This window comes from Pinus tabuliformis, chromosome 6, assembly GCF_031772625.1.
Source record: "Pinus tabuliformis cultivar Carrire ecotype Pingquan chromosome 6, CPIR1, whole genome shotgun sequence".
NCBI lineage: Eukaryota > Viridiplantae > Streptophyta > Pinopsida > Pinales > Pinaceae > Pinus > Pinus tabuliformis.
In genome coordinates, this window is record NC_142292.1 from 1,255,233,069 (window position 1) to 1,255,257,490 (window position 24,422).

The following is a 24,422-nucleotide window of genomic DNA, read 5'->3' on the forward strand; positions in this document are numbered from 1 at the left end:
CCCAATACAAATCTAAAAAATCAAAGGGCTTCTTTGAACCAAGCTCACAATCACAAAGAACTCCTTCAACATCCTCCCAAGGCAGTGGATATGGAGGCACAGGGTCCCAAATTTAAGGCGTAGAAGCATATCAGATTTCCTTGATGAAGGGTGTAGGAATGATGTGGATTCAAAAGTTTACAGGTTTTTCTATGCATGTGGGATACCATTTAATGTTCTTCGCTCACCTTATTGGCACGAAATGGTTTCTACCATAAATGATTTCCCCAAAGGATACAAGAGCCTTGGGTATGACAAGGTTAGAACCGTTGGAATTGATCATGAAAAAGCAAAAATATCACATTCTTTGAATAGAATGACAAGTTCTTGGACTAACCATGGGGGTCCATTGTATCTGATGGATGGACAAATGTAAAAGGCAAGCCATTGATAAGTGTTCTTGCTGTGTCTGTTAGTGGTGCCATCTTTCTTTCAACATATGATTACTCAGACAAGTTCAAGACCGGCATCAACATTGCAGAACCATTACTTGAAACAATTGAGCGTATTGGTCCATACAATGTCATCCAAGTCATCACTGATAATGCTCCTAATTGTAAGGCAACGGGAGCAATTATTGAGGATAAATACCCCAACATATTTTGGTCTGGGTGTTTGGTTCACACAGTGAACCTTTTGATGCATGATATTGTTAAGAACAAAAATGAACAATACAAAAGGATTGGTGATTTGTACAAGAGAGGCAAAGAAATGATAAAATTTATTACAAATCATAGCAATACCCATGGCCTTTTCCGCAGCCACTCAAGATTGGAGTTGTTGAAGATTGCGAGGACTAGATTTGGTAGCTATTACCTCACCTTCAGGTGCCTTTTGAAGGTAAGAGAGTCATTGGCTAGCATGGTATCAAGTCCACACTGACAAGTATTAAAGGAAAGGGCTACAAATGTAGCTGATAGGCAAGGTTTTGAATAGGTGGAGGAGACCGCTCTTGATGGTATGTTTTGGGCAAGTGTGAGGCAAGTATTGGATTTCACCAAGTCTGTTTATCACATGATTCGGTTTGCAGATACAAATAAACCAGTGATTGGCGAGGTGTATGAGCAGATGGATACCATGTTGGGGCAAATAAAAGATATTATTCATAAAAATGATCGCAACTTGTATAAATTGATTCACGATTGTGTGTGTATAAGGTGGGATAAACTTAACGTTCCACTACATTGCTTGGTGAATATCCTTACACCAAAATACTACTCTGCATCTTGGTTGGGCCAACCTGCACCAAGGGGTGGGGTTAGGGTCAAACCCCATATAGATGAAGAGGTATCTACAGGATATTTGCAAGCATTAGAAAAGTTGATACTTGACAGGAAGGAATGTGCTACTGTGTGTCTTGAATTAGGCAGATACTTCAGTTGCACTAGTTTGTTTGGTACCTTTCATGCAATGGAAGATAGAGACAGATTTGATGCTCTCACATGGTGGGAATCATATGGCGGCCAGGGACTTTTGCCAAAATTGGCAAAAAAAGTTCTCTCACAGGTTGTAAATACTTCTTTTGCAGAGAGGTGTTGGAGCACCTACAGCTTCATACATAATGTGAAAAGAAACAGACTCAATGAAAACCGAGCAGAAAGCTTGGTTTATGTGCACTACAACTTGAGGTTGTTGAGTCATTACTGTGATCGGACTTATGAGGATCCAACATATAAAATTTGGGACAACCACCCAGAGGATGATAATTTAGAGGATGGCACTATACATCTTGAAGAATTGGAAGCAGAATTTATGAGAGAGGAAGATGAAGCAATAACCATGCCACCTCCACCATCCAGTAGCAGTGCTTGAGTTCTAAGTCTTGTTCCTTTGCTGTCGCCGCCTCCATCTACACCCTCACGTGGAGGGCATGTGCCTTCTGGTTCTGGTCGTCGGTCTGTGCGGGAGGAGACTCCTAGAAGACCACCATGACCTACTCATACATCGACACTTCTCGTGGTAAGGGCCACATGAAGTAGTAGATAATAGATTTATAGTTTACTTGTCTTTTCTAGTCTCTATTAGTTTTCATAACTGTTGAGTCTTGACTCTTTCATATTTATTATTATATTTTTGTAAACAATATATGACAATTTAAGTATGAAGTTTGAAGTTGGCAATTATAACTCATTGGTAATGATTCTGAATTATGAATATGATGCTTCCTGAAAGTTGTTTCATTTCATTTCATAATTCATTTTATAACATTTCATTTCATGTTAGATATTATTTCTTGTAATGGTTAAACTTAGCTTACAAGTACAACTTTGGTGATCAATGATGATGAATGTTGTTGACCTCTACTGGTCAACTACCCATGCAGTACACCCCCTTTTCTTGGCAGAAAGGGGCATCACCTGATCTACGTGTCCGTGCCAGCCTGCAATCATCAGCAGCTTAATCATTTTGATTGTAAACCCAGTCTGCATGTATGAATTGTAAATAATCTTAGCAGATATGAGTCGTTTATGTGAATCGCCTAGGTGGACCTAACTTTCTAGTGGTAATCTACGTCCCGGAAGGTTTTTCGTCTCACCGATCCATGGATCGGCAGAGTTTTCCTTCAAACCTGACCCCAAAGCCGGGATGGATTTTGTCATTAGAACTTTAGGAGAGTCCTAGTGTGTTGATCTGCTAGATTATAGTTGTGTCGCAGAACTGGGTGTTTTGTGAGGGTCTGTATTAAGTGGGTTTGTCCCCTTGAGATGTAAATTGTAAAAATTCATCATGAAATGTGTCTTGAGGGTTGAAAATGTTTTAAATCCCCTCGTGAGTCCTAAGTCCTAGGTCCTAGGTGATGTTTCCAAAGGCTTAGTTCGATGATCCATTTAAAAAATGAAATAAAATAATAAAATAAATAAAAATTAAGAAATTTAAAAATTAAATAAAATAAAATAATAAATAATAAAAAATTTAAAAATTTAAAAATTAAAAAAATGAAATAAATAAAAAATAATAAAAAAAATTTAAAAAATTTAAAAATTTAAAAAATAAAATAAAATAATAAATAATAAAAAATTAAAAAATTTAAGTGAATAAATCGACGGATGAGATCAAGAGATGTCTTGATCCTCATCAACGGTCGAGATCATTTCTACATGGATCATTCGAACTAGCCGTTGGGATCATTTCCTTTATATAGGGTCTTAGGTGGTCATTTCAGATCATTCGATCTGTGAGTCTGATACTAAAGAAGCTCTCTTGTAAATCTGTTTCTGGTTAATAAAAGAAGACTTTGGGGTTCATATCTTGCTGGTGTTACTCTCTTAAAATGCTGTGAGATTGTTTCATTTTCTGCATATGTTATTTTCAGCCGTTAATAATAGCTTTTTGTAGAGTATTGTGAGCACAGGTATCTTGTTCACTTGCTGGGGTTTGGGTGCTGTTAGGGTTTCTGAAGTAATGGCAGGTATCTCCATTACTTCCTGAGATCTAGCAGCATTTTTGCCCTCTTTATTGACAGTTGTTTTGAGCTGTGCAGAAAACATCATTGAAGGAAATTTTGTGGGCGTTCGGGGAAGTTCTCGGCTGAACCAGCCAACTCCCGCAAGCATTTTGTGTTGAGCCCAGTTGGATTTGATCCTGGGTCTATCATTCGGTTTTTTTTTTTTTTTTTTTAAATTTGCATGAGAGATTTTCTGAAGTTCTTCACAGTGAAAATCTGAAGGCTTTATTTCTTTAAAATATTCCTGTTCTTATTTGTTGAATCTGGCTGTGAAGGGGCCAAAAAATTTGTAAATTAATCAACTGTCTTAGGGTTTCAGAATTTTCTGATCTAGGGTTTCAGTTTTAGTTTTGCTTAGGTCAGGTTTATTTAGGGTTTTGATTTTGGTTTTTATTATTTTTGGGTGAGTTCGTCATTTCAGGTTGCAGGCATCAGAGAAGAAAAATATTTTTTGACATATGCTGTCCAGTTTTTCCGAGCCATTATTTCACACTTTAATACATCTACTGTGCAGAGATAAACGCGTGTATTCTCAGAATCGATCCAAACACGCTATCTATCTGCAAGCATAGCTTCTTTCTGCATATTTATTGAAAATCTTCAGCGTGGGCATCAGAAAAAAGTTACGATGGACTGTTCTGTCGACCTCGCAAACAGTACAATTCGTCCATTAACAAATCTCTGAATGATTTCCGCCGGCCGAGGAGAAATATTGTTTGGCCACATATGATGATAACGATGCCTATTAGCAAGATCGCAGAACTTTGGTGAAAAGAGATTACTTGCACAGGAAGTTCGAAGCCCAAGCGAAATATCCCACATCACTTCATCTCTCCTCGGAACAATATTTTGAAACCGTGCTCTGAGTATCTCTGAGGCAAGAAACGAGTATGAGCAGGAGACCAGCAATGTGTAGCGTAAATCCTCTGACGGTTTAAGTTTCCAGCTGCGGCTCAGGCTCTATCACGACTTCGGCATCGGATCTATTCACATATTGCCGCCATCACCTGTAAACCACGCCAGCAGCAGGGGTAATCCGTCGATCCGTAGCTGGGTTATGAAATTTTGCAGTCTGCCATCAACTGTGCCTCCAAAGTTTTGTTTTTCCGCAGTCTTGTTTTACGCCAGGGCCACGTCGTTTCAGCGGCTATCAGGTAACGTCGATTCATCGCCGCAGGTAACGTTTTCATCGCTCAGCATTCTGTCATTTTCGATATGCATAGGCCTGCGTTTTTGGTTTATTAAGATATGCGTAGGTTAGTTTTTTTTCTTTTTTAATTTAATAAAAAAACAAAAAATGTTAATTATGGTCGTAGAGTTAGCGTAGTTTAGTTAGCTTTAAATTAAAAAAAAAAATTGTATAGTTTTTTTTATTAGCGTTTAGATTCAACTTTTGTTAAATTTTAATCTGTAGATTTTAATTTTTGTAACAAATCGTTTTCCTTTTTTTATTTTTATCATATGAAAATTAAAAAATAATAAAAATAAAAAGATTTATTTGTAAAAGTGGTTTAGATTTAGTTTTACATTTTTTTTTTTTAAGTTTTAGACTTATAAATTTTAATATAGATTTTTCTTTTGGTTTTTCGTTTAATGATAAATAAAAATAAAAATAAAAATTTCTATTTTTAGGCTTGGTTAAACTTCGATTTTGTTTTGTTAGGATTTTGATTTGTTTTAGTTAGATTTCTAGTTTTCATTTTTTTAGATTTTATTTAAAAAAAAATAAATAATTTTTTTTTGAAAAAGTATAAAAATTTCGTGGAAAATTATTTTTGCCAGATTCAGTTGTTTTCAATTATTATCTTTCATGCTGAGATCTAAAATTTTCAAGTCGAGACACGAAATTGATATCTGGTTAATAATTTACGATTCTCGTGGTGGTTTTAAGCATTTATCTTTTCGAAGTTTTCAGTTGCTGGATATCGTTTTGGTCATGTGATTTAGCTGATGACAAATGATTGCTGGTCACGGTTTATTTTTCTATATCATTTAACAAGTAATCATTTTAATAACAATCTCTTAAGGCACTGGTCTGCTAACTAATCAAATCATTTTAGTGCTTATCTTAATCGTATCTCGTGTCTCCCAGCCAACTGGTCGACAGTTGGCCTCATCATCTCACAGGGCTACCCCCCTTAGCCGCGGGAGACAGGCTTAAACGGAGGGATCGGGGATCAGAGTGACAGCCCCCGGTCTGAGCGTTGTCGTGCCAATCCGCGCGACAACAAATGTTATATATTGAATTTTCAATTTTGAAAGCTTGAAGTTGAAACTTTAAGATTGATAAATCATGATTCACGAGACTCAATATGTTGTATGTTACTAACTTGTGGACGTTGTTTTCGCGCAGATTGACACGACAACGCTCAGACCGGGGGCTGTCACTCTGATCCCCGATCCCTCCGTTTAAGCCTGTCTCCCGTGGCTAAGGGGGGTAGTCCCTGAGAGATGATGAGACCAACTGTCGACCAGTTGGTTGGGAGACACAAGATACGATATAAAAACACACAATGGATTTGATTAATTTAGCAGACCAGTGCCTTAAGAGATTGTTGTAAAAATGATTACTTGTTAAATGATATAGAAACATGAACCATGAATAGCAATCATTTATCATCAGCTAAATCACAATGCTCTTAGAATGACCAAAACGATATCCAGCAACCAAAAAAATGAATGCTCTAAACCACCACGAATCATAAACCATTAACCAGATATCAATTTCGCATCTCGACTTGAAAATTCAGCATGAAAGATATAACATGAAAACAACTGAATCTGGCAAAAATAAATTTTCCACGAAATTTTTATATTTTTTCGAATTTTTTTTTTTTTTTTAAAATAAAATCTAAGAATAGAAATCTAAAAGTTAATCTAAAACTAAAAAAATAAAACTAAGCCTAAATTATTTTTTTCTATTTTTTATTTTTTAAAAATGAAAATTAAAAAAATCTATAAAACCATAAAACTTTAATCTATTTTAAACATAAAATAAAAATGTCACTAGATTAAAAATAAAACTTAACAAATTCTAAACCAAAACACTAACTAACATTTTTATTTGTTTTTATTAAATTTTAAAGAAAGCCAAAACTAAAAGAAATTTAAACTACGCTAACATCTAAATTACAATCTAAATCTAACGAAAACTAAACTAAACGTAAATCCTTTTTATTTTTTTATTTTAAAGCAAAATAAAATGACACTTCACTAAAAATAAATCTAAAACTTTAATAAGAAAATCTACGAATTAAACTATAAACCTAAAACTAGAATCTAAAGAAAATAAATTAAAATCTAAAAATTTAAAATCGTAACTATAACAAAATAAAAAAAAATCTATGCTAACTATGAATAAACGCTATTACGCATGGATATCAAAATTTGAAAAATCGAAAACGACTAAACCCTAAAGATACGTATGTGACCACAAAAAAAAGGGCGACTTACCTGCTACGTAGACCGAAACCACTGAACGACTATCTCTCTGCCGCCGGAGGAAAGAAACCCAGCCTCGAAACTTAGAAATTTTTCCTTTTTACAGTTTGACGGCAGCAAATGAAAATCGATCTAAGATTTACGCAGAAATTACTTGGCTCGATATTTGCAGTCATTACCTGAGAAAATTTCTGCAGTAAATAAATTCGATATAGAATAGATTTGACTTGAATCATTTACAGATTTCCTTGGCTTACGCAAGTCAACCAGAGAATGGCGTGAATCCAAAAAATCTTATGCGTTGAGACAGTTTTGAAGCTTCCAGTTACCGAATCATGTATCAAAACCCAAGATCGAATTTTATTTGGTGTTTGCAGGTCTATACTTGACGCAGGTTGGAAACGGCAGCAGGAGGAAAGTCGATTTAAGCCTGATAGGATCACGTGGAAGGCTTCTCCAAAACACGCCCTTTTCCTAACGATTTCTGCGTCATATATCTGATATTACTTGCCCAGTGACTGGTTTTCAAATCGATTTAAGGGTGCTGATCAGATTAAGGAAATACGCAAATGCTGTGATCTGAGTAGAGCTCCTATCTCGTGCCTTTCACTGTCGCTGGATTCAATGGCGGTAAATACTCTGCTGCGTGGCCCTCAGATCATTATTTGACATGTGTTTGCTTCTGCCACCTGAAATCACCCAAAAATCATAAAATCAAAACCCTAAATAAACCTGACCTAAGCAAAAAAAATGAAACCCTAGATCAGAAAATTAATGTACAGATTTGGCCCCTTAACAGCCAGATTTCAGCAGTAAGCACAGGAATACTTGAAAGAAAAGAAATTTCAGATTGTCACTGTGAAAAAAACTTCAGAAATTCTCTCATGCAGATCAGAAAAATAAAACCGAAAGATAGACCCAGGATCAAATCCACTGGGCTCAGCAGAAAATGCTTGTGGGAGTTGGCTGGTTCAGCCGAGAGCTTCCCCTAACGCCCACCGAAACTTCTTCAGCAAGGGGTTTTCTGCACAGCTCAGAAACAACCATCAGTAAAGAGGGCAAGAATGCTGCTAGATCTCAGGAAGTAATGGAGATACCTGCCATTACTTCAGAAACCCTAACAGCACCCAAACCCTAGCAAGTGAGCAAGATACCTGTACCCACAATACTCTACAAAAGCTGTTATTAACAGCTGAAAATAACATATGCAGAAAATCAAAACAATCTCACAGCATTTCAAGAGAGTAACACCAGCAGGATATGGACCCCAAAGTCTTCTTTATTAACCAGAAACAAATTTACAAGAGAGCTTCTTCAGTCTTTGACTCACAGATCGAATGTTTTGAAATGACCCCCTAAGACCCTATATAAAGGAAATGATCCTAACGGCTAGTTCAAGTGATCCATGTAGAAATGATCTCGACCGTTGATGAGGATCAAGACATCTCTTGATCTCATCCGTCGATTTATTAACTTAAAATATTATTATTTTATTAGTTAGGGTTTTTGCTTGATTTTTTAATTTTTTTGTTATTTTTCATTATTTTATTATTTTTATTCATTTTTTAATTTTTTAATTCATTTTAAAATGGATCACTGAACTAAACCTTCGGAAACATCACCTAGGGCCTAGGACTTAGGACTCATGAGGGGATTTAAAACATTTCTCGACCCTCAGGACACATTACATCATGACTTTTAGAAAATTACATCTTAAGGGACAAACCCATTTAATACAGACCCTCACAAAACACCCAGCTCTGCGACACAACGATAATCTAGCAGATCAACACACTAGGATTCTCCTAAAGTTCTAATGACAAAATCAATCCCGGCTTTGGGGTCAGGTTTGAAGGAAAACTTTGCCGATCTGTGGATCGGTGAGACAAAAAACCTTCCGGGACGTAGATTATCATCAGAAAGTTAGGTCCACCTAGGCAAATTACATACATGACTTCATGTCTGCTAAGATTATTTACAGTTAATACATGCAGACTGGGTTTACAATCAAAAAGATCAAACTGCTGATGATGGCAGGATGGCACGGACATGCTGGTCAGGTGTTGCTTCTTTCTGTCAAGAAAAACGGGGTGCACTGCATGGGTAGTTGACCAGTAGAGGTCAACAGACGTGGTTGATGAAGATTATAACTTCTAGGTGATTGATGTTATATGGTTCAATGATCAATCTACGTTTTTTTATATCTAATTCATCCTTCTACATGTTTTTGTTGACATATATGTATCAAAATATAGAAAATATAAAATATATATATATATATATATATATATATATATATATATATATATAAATTGCTCGGGGATTCGCTCCCAAACTGGGAGTTTTTGAAAATGTCGCTCCTGCTCCCCGCTTTTGCTCCCGCTCCCAAGTAACAATGATCCAGCCTCAATAGTGCTTCTAGAGCGACCAAATCAAGAGATAAAGCTCTAGATGTGCTCTTTCCATCCATCACACTGTCAATCAAGATAGCATCAGAATATGGAATCTTAGATTCCAACAATGTACTTCAAATTATAGATAATAGAATCACAGAGATATTTCAATCGAGTTTTTATAGCTAGACATATGACTGATAGGGAGTTGATCAAGAACACCGTGGATCCTATAAGATATACATATGCAGACCATCAGCTTTTCCATTGGACCTTTAAGTGCAGGGAATAGTGTATCAATGCTAGGTCTTCCATCTTGACTTCAAAATTCAACTCCCTCTTATGTTGATAAACGAGAGGTCATTAATCAAATATTGGCAATAGTTGCGTCCTTACAATCCAACCAACATGGCTAGTCCATAACTCCTGTTAAATATAGGGAAAGTGACTTGCCAAAATCATAATCATCGAGCTATCTGCAACTTGCTACTTTTCCTGTCATTGTTCCTTTGCCAAAGTCATCCATATAGCTCCTTATGGATTTTTGCTTCAATTGGACATCCAAGCTTTCATCAATCTGCTCCTCATCTTTGAGATGATATGATATCAAACCAAACCTCAGCAATCCACAGGTGAACTCTCTCACATGCTCTGAAAAATTTCAATAGAAGTATAGAAGCACTTGCACCTAAGTAAGTCAAGCTCATTTTATGATTGCAAAATGTAATAATGATGGTACTTGACAAAATGTTTGTTAGATTGGATATCTTATATACTACTGCAAAAGAAAGCTACTGCCTCTGCCTGTAGATGACTTCCTTGATATGCAGATGCCCCGTTATGACTTGATACAGTATCTCTGTAGATCAATTGATGCCTTGAGAATATATGCTACTACTCTGTGCCTCTATCTCTGGTAATATTTCATCTTACAAGGAGAAATGCTACAGAGCGAGATTCTTAAATGGACATTTCAATTTTGACAAAACCAAATATTCAACTTCTTATTTCTATAATAAACAGGATCAGATAATACTTGAAGATTATAAATGCCAAAATATGTGTTTGGAGACCTATTTACTGCTGCTTCAATACAACTTACAACAAAACTCATTTGCTGGAGGTTTATACTCAGGACTTTCACTTTAGTGTGATCCAGATTCCAAACAAACACTGTATGATTGATGGCTACAAAACTTTAAGTAGAATGAACCATACCTCTGTAGGTTTGAATGACAAAATCCACCTTGTTGTAGATTTCAGACGCTTCAAAATAACCCTTGTATGTTGACTCATATAGAGGTCTCAAACATGTATAGTCGGCTTTGCTTTAGGCATGTGACTTTGTATATGTATTACTGAGGATTTAGGCCAAATATTTTTAGCAGATCATCCACCTTTTGATTTTTTTTACAATTATCACAGGTCTGTAGTTATGCTCAGGCAATCCAGATTCTAATTGACTTCACATGTGCCTCATGAAGTTGAACATCAGATCTCTAGAAATAAGGTCATGGTCTTCAAATTTGCTTCTTCATGACAAGAAGCTGCAGAGATAAAAATACACCTTCCAGAAAGGGAGCCTAAGACTTCAGAGGATAAGGCTTAGGGCTTAAAAGGAAGATCGAACTGCTGAAATGATCTTTGCTGGTATTGAACAATTATATGACCGAACCCTAGAACATAAGCTCCTTCAAGGAGTCAAGACCTTTTAAGCATTATGTTCCTTCCTGTCGCAGATGTAAGCATCGATTTCCAAGAATAGGGCTGCATGCAAGATCAGGTGACCTAACCTTCTTATTTCATATTATAGTTTTCAGCCCAGATCATATGATAAGCACCATCACGGATCTGCAAGAAATTTCTTGTTATAATGGCATCAAATTGATGCCTAATGAGGGCTTAATAAACTTGCAGGAAGCAATTAAAAAAAATTCCTCTGCTGATTTTGAGTCTCTTGTAGTCCTAACCTATAGTACCCTTCCAGATATAAGTTTTCCAATCTGAACTGTCAAATGAGGCTATGATACCTGGATACTAAAAGATCAAATGAATGGATTGATAAATGAGGGTTGTATTGGTAAAATTGTACAGTTGACATTCAACTTTAACGAAAGCCTACAACTGCATGGATTCAGAGTTGTATATGCTCTAACTGTAGAACACTTTGTTAACAATGTTTATTGATAGGAACAATGGAGTCCGCACTATGCGACCGCTGCAGCATACATACCAGGACATCAAAGCCAGGCCATTACCTCAATATCTGCTGGCTAAAAGTAATAGGCATTTGCTTTAGACAATGATGCCCTAGAGGGCTGAGACTTCCTTCTTGTAATAAACAAACGAGCTACAACAGAACAGAAACAAGTGTAAGTAAAATTCCCACAAACCGTCTCGTCTGATGTTGCTTGATCTCCACAGGGGCCGAGGATATTTCAGAGAGGTATCACAAATTATTTTCGTTCATGGTCATAACAGAGATGTCATAGAAAGATCTTGTGCCATCCATGTCATACAAAATTAATAATTTCTGTTATGTGAGGATAGGCCCCTATACCAAGCCGTGCAGATTTGGTGAAGATGCCATAGATCATAAGCGAAATTTGACTTCGAACTAAACCATCCGAGCCTCAGAAAATCGGTCATCAAAACTGATCTTGACGAGAAAGGAGCACACACAGAATTAGTGATCGATCTAACTCTTGTTTGGGCTTGACCTCACCTAGTTCTGATACCATGTTAAATTTTGATTAACATGTTCTTGCTAAGGAAAATTACTTCAATTTTTCATATAGCCCCTTCATCAATCCAGTTCTATTAGAAGTAATCACAACAAATATTATCACATTGAGGCAAGAACATAATACAGAGGACAAGTCAAGACAAGAGGACACATGAATATGGCACAAGCCAGGGAAAAATCCCAAGATGGGGAAAACCCTTGATCAAATCTTCTTATTATTAATATCAAATGTTCAGCAGAGAGAGAGTACAATATATCAAGGTCAAAATTGACTTGCCAATTTGAAGATTCAATGTCATTGTCTTTAGGTAAATAGCTGGTCCAAAAGAATGATATTCTGGCCCAGAACATATCTATGATAGCCCAAACTACCTCAGCCTCCTACTAGAGGAACATAGCCCACAAAAGATGATGTCCAAACTATTGAATTTTCTAAGCCTATCCATTAGAAATTAATATGTATTTTGCTGGTTTATTTCTTCTACTTGTAAATTTTGAACAAGTTATTCAAAACATTTAAATACCGAAATAAACACAATACAGTCACAACATCTACAGATCATCAACTGAAAGAAAAAAAGCACACAAGTGACACCGTTATTTTTGGACAAACGTCCCCGGAAAAACCCAATGCGGGAAAACTGGTGCAACTATTCTAAGGGTTTATTATGCAGTATTTCCTTGAGTACAAGTGGGTGCCTAACCGGCTCACCCGACAGAGAAAAACTACACAACAACAATACCTCTATATTCAGAAACAAGTATTCAGAAAACCTGTCCCACAAAACCCTCTCCGACACAATTGAAGCTAAGCGCTGGCCCTTCTGGCCTCTGCGTCAGCCCTCTGAGGCACTGCACAACCTCTGGGACCCTTTGCGTCACTCCAACAGCCTCTGCATGGATGACGTAGTCCCTCTGGCCTCTGCGCTGTCTCTGTTGGGCTCTGCATGGCCTGAACTGGCTGTTGCTCTCACTCTCCCTGCTTTTGCGTTGGTCTCTCAATACTGTCTTTGCTTCTCTATCTAGTACTCACTGCCCCTCGTTGCTGATCAGTAATTCACTTTTGCTTATCAACCCCGCTCTAGCAAAATGAATCACTGATCACTCTGGTGTATCCTCCAACTGACCCTCAAGCCTCTTCTTATACTTTTCTCGTTGGTCCTTCAACGACCGAGATTAAATCTCTAATCAACGGCTAAGATTAGATTTGGTTTGATCCATGATTTTTGGAACTTTCTAACCTAGTTTTATATTAATACCCATTACTATTTTATTTTTCCTAAATTTAGACTTAGGAGCTCCATTAAAAATATTAATTATTTTACTATCTCCCAAACCAGGTACAATCTGTCCAAACCATTTTTGGGTCTTGGAGATCTCATGCGCTTTAGCTTCTCCACCAATTTTCATGGCTAGAGCACATCCGATGCTACCCCAAATCAACACTCCCTCTTAGCGAGGATTGTGCTCTAGTAATACTCCTCACTGAGCATCACACTGATTATTTGGCACCGGTACCTGTGTTGATGCTAGGCCTCCCCGCCCAACATCCTCTGCACTGCTGCATCCTGTACTGCTACCCATGGCCCTGCCACTGCCACTGTTGCATCTGTACGACAACTCCCTCTGCATCTGTGTTGTTGTTGGTCCATACTCCCAACACTGCATCTGCACTGCATCCCCCTCTCATCATGTTGCATCGTGCTATTGCATACTGCCACCGCACTGCAACTCAGTTACTGAGAAGTAAGTAACTAATCCACCCAACTTTTGACATCCCTGTTAGGCTAGAAACACTCTCGATGATGAAGCTCCCTCTGCCGCTAACAAGTGCTCCCTCTACTGACCTCTTCGCTCTTGCAACACCTCCCTGCATCTCGCACCGTTGCACACCCCTTTGTGCCATCCTGCATCGTTGCAACACTCTCGTGCCCCTCGCTCTGTTGCAACCTTCTAGCCTCGCTGCTTGGGGACTCCTACACTGTAGCACTCTCTGCCACTTCATCCGCATCCATCTCTACCGACATCCGCCAGTCCTGCTACTCCTCTTCGGGGCTCCCGTGGCAAGGTATAATCTAAGAGGTTGGGTACCTCAAGGATCCTGCCCCTCATCGCTTGTAGTCCTCTTGACTACAACTCGATGTCTCCCTACTTCTTCTCAAGTGGCACATCAGCACTCATGGCACAATTGTCATCCTCCTCGACTTCTTTCTCCACCCTCGCTGGCGCTGCCTTTGAGTTAGAAGCCTCTCCCTTACTCTTCTTCCTCGGACACTGGTTCGCACAGTGACCTAGTTCCCCACAATGGAAGCACTTGATCTTGGAGAGGTCCTTCTTCTTCCCCTTCTTTTGCTTTCCCATAGATGCTAGAGCCGCATCCTCTTCCTCTTCCTTCTTGATCTTGACCCTTTTGCTGCTACTCCCCGTCTTGGTCAACCATCTGATCTCTTCTTGACGAAGAGCCGCCCACAGTTCTTCCCAATCTGGAAGACTTGCCCTGCCCAGTATGCTCTGGACAAATGTCTCCCATTCCTCGGAGACTGCGTTAAGTGCGGTCATCACCATCAACTCCTGATCCAGCGTGGCCCCTAAGGAAGTTAGTTGGTCACGGATCTCTTCAACTGACTGAGGAAGACATCTATCTGCTTTCCCTTCTGCATCTGGTATGACCTTAGCTTATTCTCTAGGAGCATCTTCCTCTGCACAAAAGTATGCTGGTACAATGTCTTCAAAGTGTCTCACATATCCTTTGTCGTTTCCTTCTCGGCAATATGTGGAACCACATGATCCTTGACCCCATCAAGGATGATGCACTTTGCCTTAGCCATTGCCTGCTCGTACCTTTCATTAGCTACCGGGTAAACAAGGATAGCCATTACTCTCAAGGTGAAGCCTGTGATATGATGTTTGTCTAGAATGGACAAGATCCTGGCCTTCCAGACCACAAAGTTGGACGCTCCATCCAACCTGTCCTGATCTCTCAACTTTTCTCTTCTCTGCCAACTCCTCCGAGTCTCTCTACTTCCCGCCTGGAAGTTCTCGCTTCGACTCCTGTTGAGTCTCTCTACTTCTCGTCTGGAAGTTCTCGGTTCGACTCCTCTGAGTCTCTCTACTTCCCGTCTAGAATTTCTCTTTTGGACTTCCTCTGAGTCCTGATTTCCCTCCTGGAAATCCTTCTGCCAACCGTCAAGTTGCCCCTCTCCAATCGTCTGTGCAACTGCAACACTGATTCGGATTCCTTGGCTAGAAATCCGCCTCGGCAACAACTTCCTCTACCTTGGTCTTGCCCTGTTAGGTATTGTTCTGACCATAGTAGCCCACCAGCTTCGCTCCCGCAAACTTCCCATAGCTTCCTTCGCCCCAACAACTAAAGGACTGAGCCTCTAGGCTCTACGCAATCCCAGCTACAGCAAAAATAGCTCCCTTAGCCACTGCGTCAACCCTCTTGGTCTCTGCGTGAGCCTCTCTCTGCCCTCCTCAGCCTCTGCGCTGGCCTCTCTCTAGCCTAGACTGATGATGCAGTCCCTCTACGTCAACCCTTCCTCTGTTGCTTCTGCAAGGATCAACTACTGTCACTCTGGACAACTGATTCTGTTGCAAATGCTATGCTTAGCTGATGCCTTCAGCTCTCCTGTGATCTGCAACCATGCTCTGGTACCATGTTAAATTTTCTAAGTCTATCCGTTAGAAAATTAATCTGTATTCTACTGGTTTATTTCTTCTACTTGTAAATTATGAACAAGTTATTTAAAACATTTAAATACCTAAATAAACACAATATAGTCACAACATCTATAAATCATCAACTGAAAGAAAACAAGCACACAAGTGACACCGTTATTTTTGGACATATGTCCCCGGAAAAACCCAATGCAAGAAAACCGGTGCAACTATTTTGAGGGTTTATTATGCAATATTTCCTTGAGTACAATTGGGTGCCTAACCGGCTCACCCGATAGAGAAAAAAATACATGGCAACAATGCCTCTATATTCAGAAACAGGTATTCAAAAAACCTATCCAACGAAACCCTCTCCGGCACAACTGAAGCTCAGCGCTAGCCCTTCTGGCCTCTATTTAGCCCCAGGACCCTCTGTGTCAGCCCTTTGAGGCACTGCGCAGCCTCTGGGACCCTCTGCGTCTCTCCAACATCCTCTGCATGGATGACGTAGTCCCTTTGGCCTCTGCGCTGTCTCTGCTTAGCTCTGCGTGGCCTGAACTGGTTGTTGCTCTCGCTCTCCCTGCTTCTGCGTTGGTCTCTTAGTATTTGTCTTTGCCTCTCTGTCTAGTACTCACTGCCCCTTGCTGTTGATCACTGATTCACTTTTTCTTAGCAACCCCGCTCTAGCAAAATGAATGATTGATCACTCTGGTGTATCCTCCAACTGACCCTCAAGCCTCTTCTTATACTTTTCTCGTTGGTCCTTCAACGACCGAGATTAAATCTCTAATCAACGGCTAAGATTAGATTTGGCTTGATCCATGACTTTTGGAACCTTCTAACCCAGTTTTATATTAATACCCATTAATATTTTATTTTTCCCAAGTTTAGACTTAGGAACTCCATTAAAAATATTAATTATTTTAATATCTCCCAAACCAGGTACAATCTATCCAAACCATTTCTAATTCTTGGAGATCTCATGTGCTTTAGTCTCTCCACCAGTTTTCATGGCTAGAGCACATCCGATGTTGCCCCAAATCAACACAAACCCTTCTACCTTTGTTGAGGATCACCTGCGACTATTTCAGAGAGGAGTCGTGAGATAGATGTGTCTAAAATGAGGGAGAAGGCTCCTCTATATATACAATTCGATGGGGTTGAAGAGATGTGACTTTTGGGCTTATTGAGCTGACATATAGATGACGCTGACCTTGTTAATTTTACAAGAGAGAGTCATAAATTCAAAATTGCACTCCTCAATCAAATTTGATGATCATTAGGTCATTTTTGGTCCTCTCGAAAAGAGGAATTTAATGCCATAATTATCTTCCCCAAAGGAGCTGTCCAATGTGGAATTTGGTCCTAGTTGCCAATTTTAACATCCCTAAGTGGGATAGTTTCACCCCTGAAGAAGATCCACCCTTAGGGTTTCAAATCCTCACACAAAGCTCAATGATCCCACAAAATCAATTAACCAAATCATCCAATCTTACCCCTAAATGAATTCCCATCTTTCTATTTGTAATTTTCCCGATCCAAATACTATGGGTTGTTTAAATACCATGGATCACTTTTTATTAATAAAGTAACTTAATAGATTTTATTTCTTGATTAGATCAAGAATCACTTAATAGTCCCCTTTTTAATTCAATTTCTCACTATCACTTTTCAGATGACATTAAATAATCAAATTAATTTTCTCCTTGTTGAAAATGTAGTGAGTAAAGGTCTTTTGGCTTGTGCCTAGCCAATGAAGACTTTGGTTTGTCTTTCTTGAGCATGAGTGCGAGCTCATGAGTTAGACTTCAATTAGGATGAGTTTATTTCTAGTTTACTAGAATAATCATCAAGTTAGCATTTGTAACGTTGAAGCTTCTGGAGTCTTCATCAATTTGACTACAGAACAAGGTGGCAGTGACAAGTTCAGTTAGAGTGAGTTAGAAGGAAGAATGAGTTAGTCTCCAATGTTGATTGGAGAAAGGAATGGGTTAAGAACTCCATTGTTGCTTGGAGAAAGGACAAGAAGAACCCTCAGTTAGCTCTTAATCAAAACTCAACTTCTAAAATAGAACTGGGCCTCTTTGCATGTTCAAATTGAGTATATAAAGAGGAGGACGAAGGCACAGGAATTCATAAGTTTGTTTACAAGTTTGTGAGAGGATCTTTGATTGTGGAAAGCGCAGAGCCTGTGTCCTAAGAAATAGGAGATCACAAGTGCACTAGGATTTAGGAGATTTGCACAGAGTTGAGAATTTGTGTCCCAAGAAATAGGAGACCACAAGTGCGCAAGATAATAGGAGGATTTGCGCTAGGTTTTAGGAGCCTCCCGTGCGTTAGGAAATAGTGACCTAGTGCGCATAGAAATAGGAGCTCCTAGTGTGTAAAGATCAAGAAGCACGATCAAAGGATTACAGGGGCAAGTCAAGGATTCAGCAGGGGAATAGTTGTGTACTACAGGGCCAAGGTCAAGCAGTGATCAAGGCAAGACAAGATCAATTGTATTAGTTGAGATTAGTGAGAAGAAGCAAAATGCTTTCTCAGAGACAGATTGCCTTGTAATAGATCAATTGCTCAAGAACAATCAATAAAATACCACAACAAAGGCGCAGGTTTTCCCTGTTGGGTTTCCTGAGTAAACAAACGTGTCAATTTGTGTGATGTGTTTTTTTATCTCTGCTGTTTTTATTCCACTGCTTCTAATTTGTCAAGAAACTTTGTATCTTGGTGAAAGTAAATTTGGTTTCAGTTTTCAGTTGCCTAGTTTTCAATAATTTACAAAGTAGTTGCAGAGTTTCGTTGCAATTTAACACTCCTGTCCCCTATTCTCGAAAAGGGACATTACAGATTCCTCCACTTTTTCCACTCTGAAAGAATCAAGATGGATGACAAATACTATAGTGGTCCATTCTGGATCAAAACTTGATATCTGAGATCTGACCACAACATGGACAGAAAAAGATAACAAGAAAAGGAAACCTGAAAATGCATGTTTAGAAAAGTAAAATGAATGTTAATGGATTAAAGATATTCATTGAAGGAATATCTTTAATGTTGAAAAATGAAAATGGCACGTTTGACACTGTGCTACAGTAGTCCAAAACAGAATAAGATAATAGGCAATAAACAACAGCATTCAAATATAAAATGACACAAAGAAGTAGTTCGAACTGCGGTATTGTGATTATGATCTAGCAGGCTAAAGAACAAGTAATTGTAAGAAAAATGTAAATAGCTTAGAAAAGACATCCACAAATAGTTCCAGACTCTCTTCATCTAATCCTATCTCTTATTAACCTTACTATCCACAAGGAAAAGAAAGTAACCTATTTTGCTGGCTCAATGATTATGAATGAAAATGGTATGTTAGACACTGTGTGCTACAGCAGTCCAAGATGGAATAGGAGGATAGGCAAGAGACAACATTGAAATGTAAAACGAAAGAAATAGTTAGAACTGCAGGATTATGATCATGATGTAGCAAGTTAAATAACAAGTAAATGTAAGGAAAATATTAACTTGGAAAAAAAATCCACAAATAGTTACAGAATCTCTTCATCTATTCTATTCTCATATTAACGTTACTATCAGGAGAAAAGAAAGAAATCCGTTTTTCTGGCTCAAAGAATCATGAATGCAAAAGGTGCTAGCATGCATACCTGTAAATCATGTGCATGAGCTTTAGCAACAAGATCTGTTGGGGTTGTCAAATAATTTTTTGAATCTGGAGGTACAATGGTGTCCTTCCATGGGCCGATGCCAACGACATACTTTTTTATGAAGTCGAAGTATTTGTCTGAAGTAATTTCCCCATATGACTATAAATGGAGATGATAAAGGTTTAGAAAGATGTTAATAATAGCTACTGTCTCAATATTTAACGTAGATTCCTTACTACACACAAATACAAAATCCAAGATAAACCACCACTTTCCAAACAAAACTTGAATTGTGATTCTACTATGATAAAAAACATAAATTACGTTACACTAATTGCAATAGTAGTATAGAGTTTGTCTCTTAGATAGTCTATAAAGGAGTCTTCATGAAGACCTCTCATTCATGTCATGTATAATTTTATCATATTATTAAATATATTTTCTGCCCTTGGGACAACACGGTGATGGGTTCTTGTCTCCCTTCTCTGTGGATGCTTCATTCATCACAGCACTCCACCAGCATCCACAATCTCTCCACCCAGGCATAACAGAAGCACCAGCTGTTAGTGTTAACAAAAAAGCAGGCAGCAGACCACAGGCCAATAAGGGGTCCTGTAACAGCACGCAGCAACAGGACAATGGGCAATAAGACAATACAGGAGGTTTGTAACAAAAAGCAGGGCAATGAGTGCAACATCAAACAGGAATTGGGGTTCAGCAACAGCAGACAGCAGGATCTGCAGGGGAATGGCAACAGCACCCACGATCAACAGGGTGATTACAGCCCTGCAGTCACCGCATTAATACATGATGCTTTGGCTTCTTCCCCTGATTTTTCCTACCGAGCAGAACAGATATAAACTATGCTGGCGGGAATGGATAACCTTTAATCACAAAAACACAGATTACATTCGGAGGTTCAGGATCTCAAACAATTGGTCACCAAGATGAAACACCAGGAAAACTCACATCTCCAAATATCAGACAATAAAAACATACAAGAGTTGAAGCCTCAGCAGGCATTATACAAATAAGAGATGGAAACACAACAGCAAAGCCTCAACTCCTGGGTGCAAGTGATCTGGAAGAAGGGGAAAAAATGCAATTACTGATGTTGAAGAGGTGGTCCAGGCCAAGATGGTAGAGGAACGCATCCGACAAGCCAGGAAGCTAAACCTGGGGAGAGTGGCACTCCCTGGGATGCTCCCAGAGCTCAGAGTGTGCTCCCCAGGCACTCCTAGGATGCGCACTATACAATCCCTAGATGCTCCGCGGGTACTCCCCACGGGCTCTCTAGGCAGTCCTGGACACATAGGACCTTTTGATACACAATATTGTCAACCATAAGCATTGTGGTTTTTGACTTAGTTTCACCAAAAATGCTTGCATTTTTTTATGGTTGTTTGACAGTGGTTCCAACCTTATTGGACTTCAAACCTCATAGGACTTCAAATAAAGAAAGTAGAATTTCATATCCCATTCAAAGTTAAGACCTTCAAAGTTTAATGGTTTTCAAGATTTTAAGATTGGTGAGATTGCAACATTTCATTGGAGTCTATCACTTATGAGTATGGAATTGGCATTTAATCATTAGTATTGTTACCCTTACCCCTCTTCCAGCAGGTACCTATATCAATTTTTTCACAATTCAAGGCTGATTATTAAAGAAGGGCAGAGATCAGCACATTTGGGGCAGCATATTGACACAGTTTTAGGAGAAGTTTGCTGCAACAGAGGAGGGAGTAAAAAAAGTTGTTGAAGATGAAAACTATGGGAAATCTTTCAAGAATTGCACAGTTGGTAGTTTCCATTCTTGAGAAGGCAGGAATGGAGGCCCCGAAGGCATTGCCTACCCACTAGTTCTTGCAAGAAGTCACAACTCAACTCCTTGATGCAACAATGTTGATTTGGGGTAGCATCGGATGTGCTCTAAGCCTCAAATTTTGCAGGGAGGCTTGGGCACAAGTATTCCAAAGACCCCAGAAAGCGTTTTGGAAAATTCCACCCAGAAATGATTTTATTAAAATAATTAATAATTTTAATGGGGTTCTTAAGTCTAAACTTAGGAAAATTAAAATATTAATGGGTATTAATTTAATCAGGGATGAAACTTCTAAAAAAAGCCACAGATCAAGCCAAGACGATCTGAGCCTTTGATTAAGATGTAATCTAGGTCGTTGGTTGTCCAACAAGAAGATAAAAGAAGGGGCTTGAGGGTCATTTGGAAAATACACAAAGAGATTGAGAAAATCGATTTTCTGAGGTGAGAAGTTCTCAGGAGGAAAATCGATTGAGGAGATCTTGCAGCAGAGGGACAGTGAGAATCCGAGAGAAGGAATTTCTGGAGAGTACCAGGCAAAGAGAGAACATAAAGATGTCCAGAGGAAAGCTGATGTTGGCCTATGCAGTGCTGACGCAGAGGCAACACAATCCTTGAGGGGAAGTCAAGTCGCTGCTGAGGGAAGTCGAAGTTCAGTTGTCGGAAGCCAGGGTGTGAGTCTGGAAGGCAGGAAGTCTATTTCTCAGCGAGTAGAGGATCCAGAGGAGAGGCAGCGTAATACCTAGGAGGGGTGACGCAGTTCTGCACAGAGGCCACATAGAGGGTGATGCAGAGCCTCCAGAGCAGAAGGATCAATCACTGATTCTCCAATGACAGGGTGAGATCATTTCACTAGTCTTTTGTTCAATATTCTCTTTGTATTGGATTGCTAGTTGAGCATCCTAGGCAATTGTACTTAGATTTCTCATGCATAATAATAAACCCTCATAGCTGCTACACTGGTTTTCCCAAGTTGGGTTTTTCCGGGGACTATTTGTCCAAAAATAACTGTGTCCTATGTGTTGTATTTTTCTTTCTTGCTCAGTATTTCATTTCAGCATATATGATAGTTAAGTGAATATTGCAGATGTATTTGCTTCGAAATTCACCGTAGAATACAGTAAATAACTTGCATGATTTAATCAAGTAGGAGAAGTAACATTAGTTTGTTGCAGTAGGGATTCCGAGTTAGGAATTTTCACATGGTATCAGAGCTAGTGTAAGTGAGATAAGAAGAGCAGAACTAGAAACCCCAGCGCTGAGCAAAAGGGGAAATTGAAAAGCTACAGAAGGCAGCAAGTTGAAACCCCAGAGGGTTCGCGCAGTTCTAAGTCGGAGGGTTGAAAATTCGAGGTAAGTCTTTCTCTGAGTGAGCTAACGGAGAGAGAGCTTCCAGCTCGAATTTTGTCGTGGCAAAGGGAATAGCGTTGAGCCTTAGCATGAGGAGTAGTTGGTAGACATATATTTTTCAGTGGGCAACTTTGCTAGGCTGAAAAGATGTCAGAAGAAAGAAGCAGCAGAGCATACTGAAGGAATACTTCCTTAGTGATTTCTTGCCGAGGAAATCAACATTTCTCAACTGCTGAGCAGCAGAAGAGCAACAACTTACCAAGGAGTGCATAAGTCAGCCTAGGAGCTATGCAGTAGGGAGAAAGAGGGAGTTATTCGACAGTTCTCAGAGGAGATGGAAACCATTGGCTTGAGGGATCAAGACAAGTTGGACGGGGCTTCCAACTATGCCATTTGGAAGACTAGGATGACCTTCCTTCTAGATAAGCATGCCCTCAAGATGTACGCTGATAATGTGGTGCTGAACCTGCGGATGCAGATCCACTGAAAAAGTACAAAGGCTGAGATGGCTAAGGCGAAGAGGATGATCCTGGATGGAGTTAAGGATCACATGGTGTGCCACGTTGCAAGCAAAGGGACTGCTAAGGAGATGTGGGATGCCTTGGCCACATTGTATCAAGGATCTTCTGAGCAGCGAAAGATGTACTTAGAGCAGAAGTTGAGATCTTCTCAAATGCAAAAGGGAGAACGTGTGGATCCGTTCCTCACGAAACTGAAGGAGACCTGTGATGAGTTGTCAGCTGCGGGACATACACCTCAGGATTCGGAGTTAGTGAGACTAGCTCTAAATTCCGTCTCAGATGATTGGCAAATCTTTGTCCAGAGTATCCTGGGCAGAGCAACATTGCCAAATTGGGATGAGATGTGGGTAGCTTTGAAACAAGAAGAGTTGAGGAGAGACCTGATCAAGGTCAAACTTGATGGAAGCAGCAGCAGCAGTGGGTCGAAGCCCAAAGTAGAGGAGGAGGATAACGCAACCCTTACATCAAAGGGACAACAAGGGCAACAGAGATGAAAGAAGGACATCTCCAAGGTGAAATGTTTCAGATGTGGCGAGATGGGCCACTATGCATCCCAATGTCCCTTGAAGAAAAAGGACGATCCTAAGGTTGCAGCTGCAAAGATTGAATAGGAGGAAGAGTTTGCCATGACAGCCAAGATACCTCCAGGAGGGAGGTTGGCTAATATAGAATTGTAGTTCGATAGAGCTATAGATGGGCAGGATCCTTGAGGAACCCACCTCTTGGATCGTCACCTTGCTACGGGAGCCCATGATCAATAGTAATGGGATGGTGGAGTTTCAGTTGGTGCCATGGAGAGTTGATTCCACAGATGTAGTGGCTAGGAGAGCCAGAGACTAAGTAGCGCAGAGCAGAGAGGCATTAGTGCGAGGAGGCATAGTACAAAGCTTTAGCAGCACAGTGGCTTTAGATGCAACATGGGACTAACAGTTAGGATTTCAGCACCGAGGAGTATCCACTGGATACTTGTCCAGTTTTGGGTGTTTTCAGTTGCTTGTCTCAGCAATTGAGTTGCAGTACGGATGCAGTGTTAGCAGAGGTAGTGCTGGCAACATAGCAAATGCAACATTTGAGAGAGAGTTGCAGTGCAAATGTAGTGTTGGGTAGCAGGACCATCAACAGCACGGATGTAGAGGGAGTTGTAGTACAAATGTAGCATTGACAGTGGTAGTGTCAAAGGCAACAATACAGTACCAACAATAGCTAGTTGGTGAACAACATGTCAAACATCAACAACGCAGAAATGATGCTTTAGAGTCAAAGCAATATGCAGAGAGGCTGTGTATTGCTAGAGCATATTCCTCGCTAAGAGGGAGTGTTGATTTGGGGTAGCATCAGATGTGCTCTAA

General features: G+C 39.5%; 1 protein-coding gene across 1 annotated transcript in view; it reads right to left on the minus strand.

The window, feature by feature from the left end:
• The window catches only part of LOC149263212 (glycerophosphodiester phosphodiesterase GDPD6-like), a 251,388-nt gene that overhangs the window by 16,352 nt on the left and 210,614 nt on the right, over positions 1-24,422 (minus strand). The window contains exon 8 of the mRNA XM_089386941.1: positions 19,384-19,542. Coding sequence (XP_089243067.1) covers positions 19,384-19,542 — 159 coding nt within the window. The remainder of the gene's footprint in view (positions 1-19,383; positions 19,543-24,422) is intronic.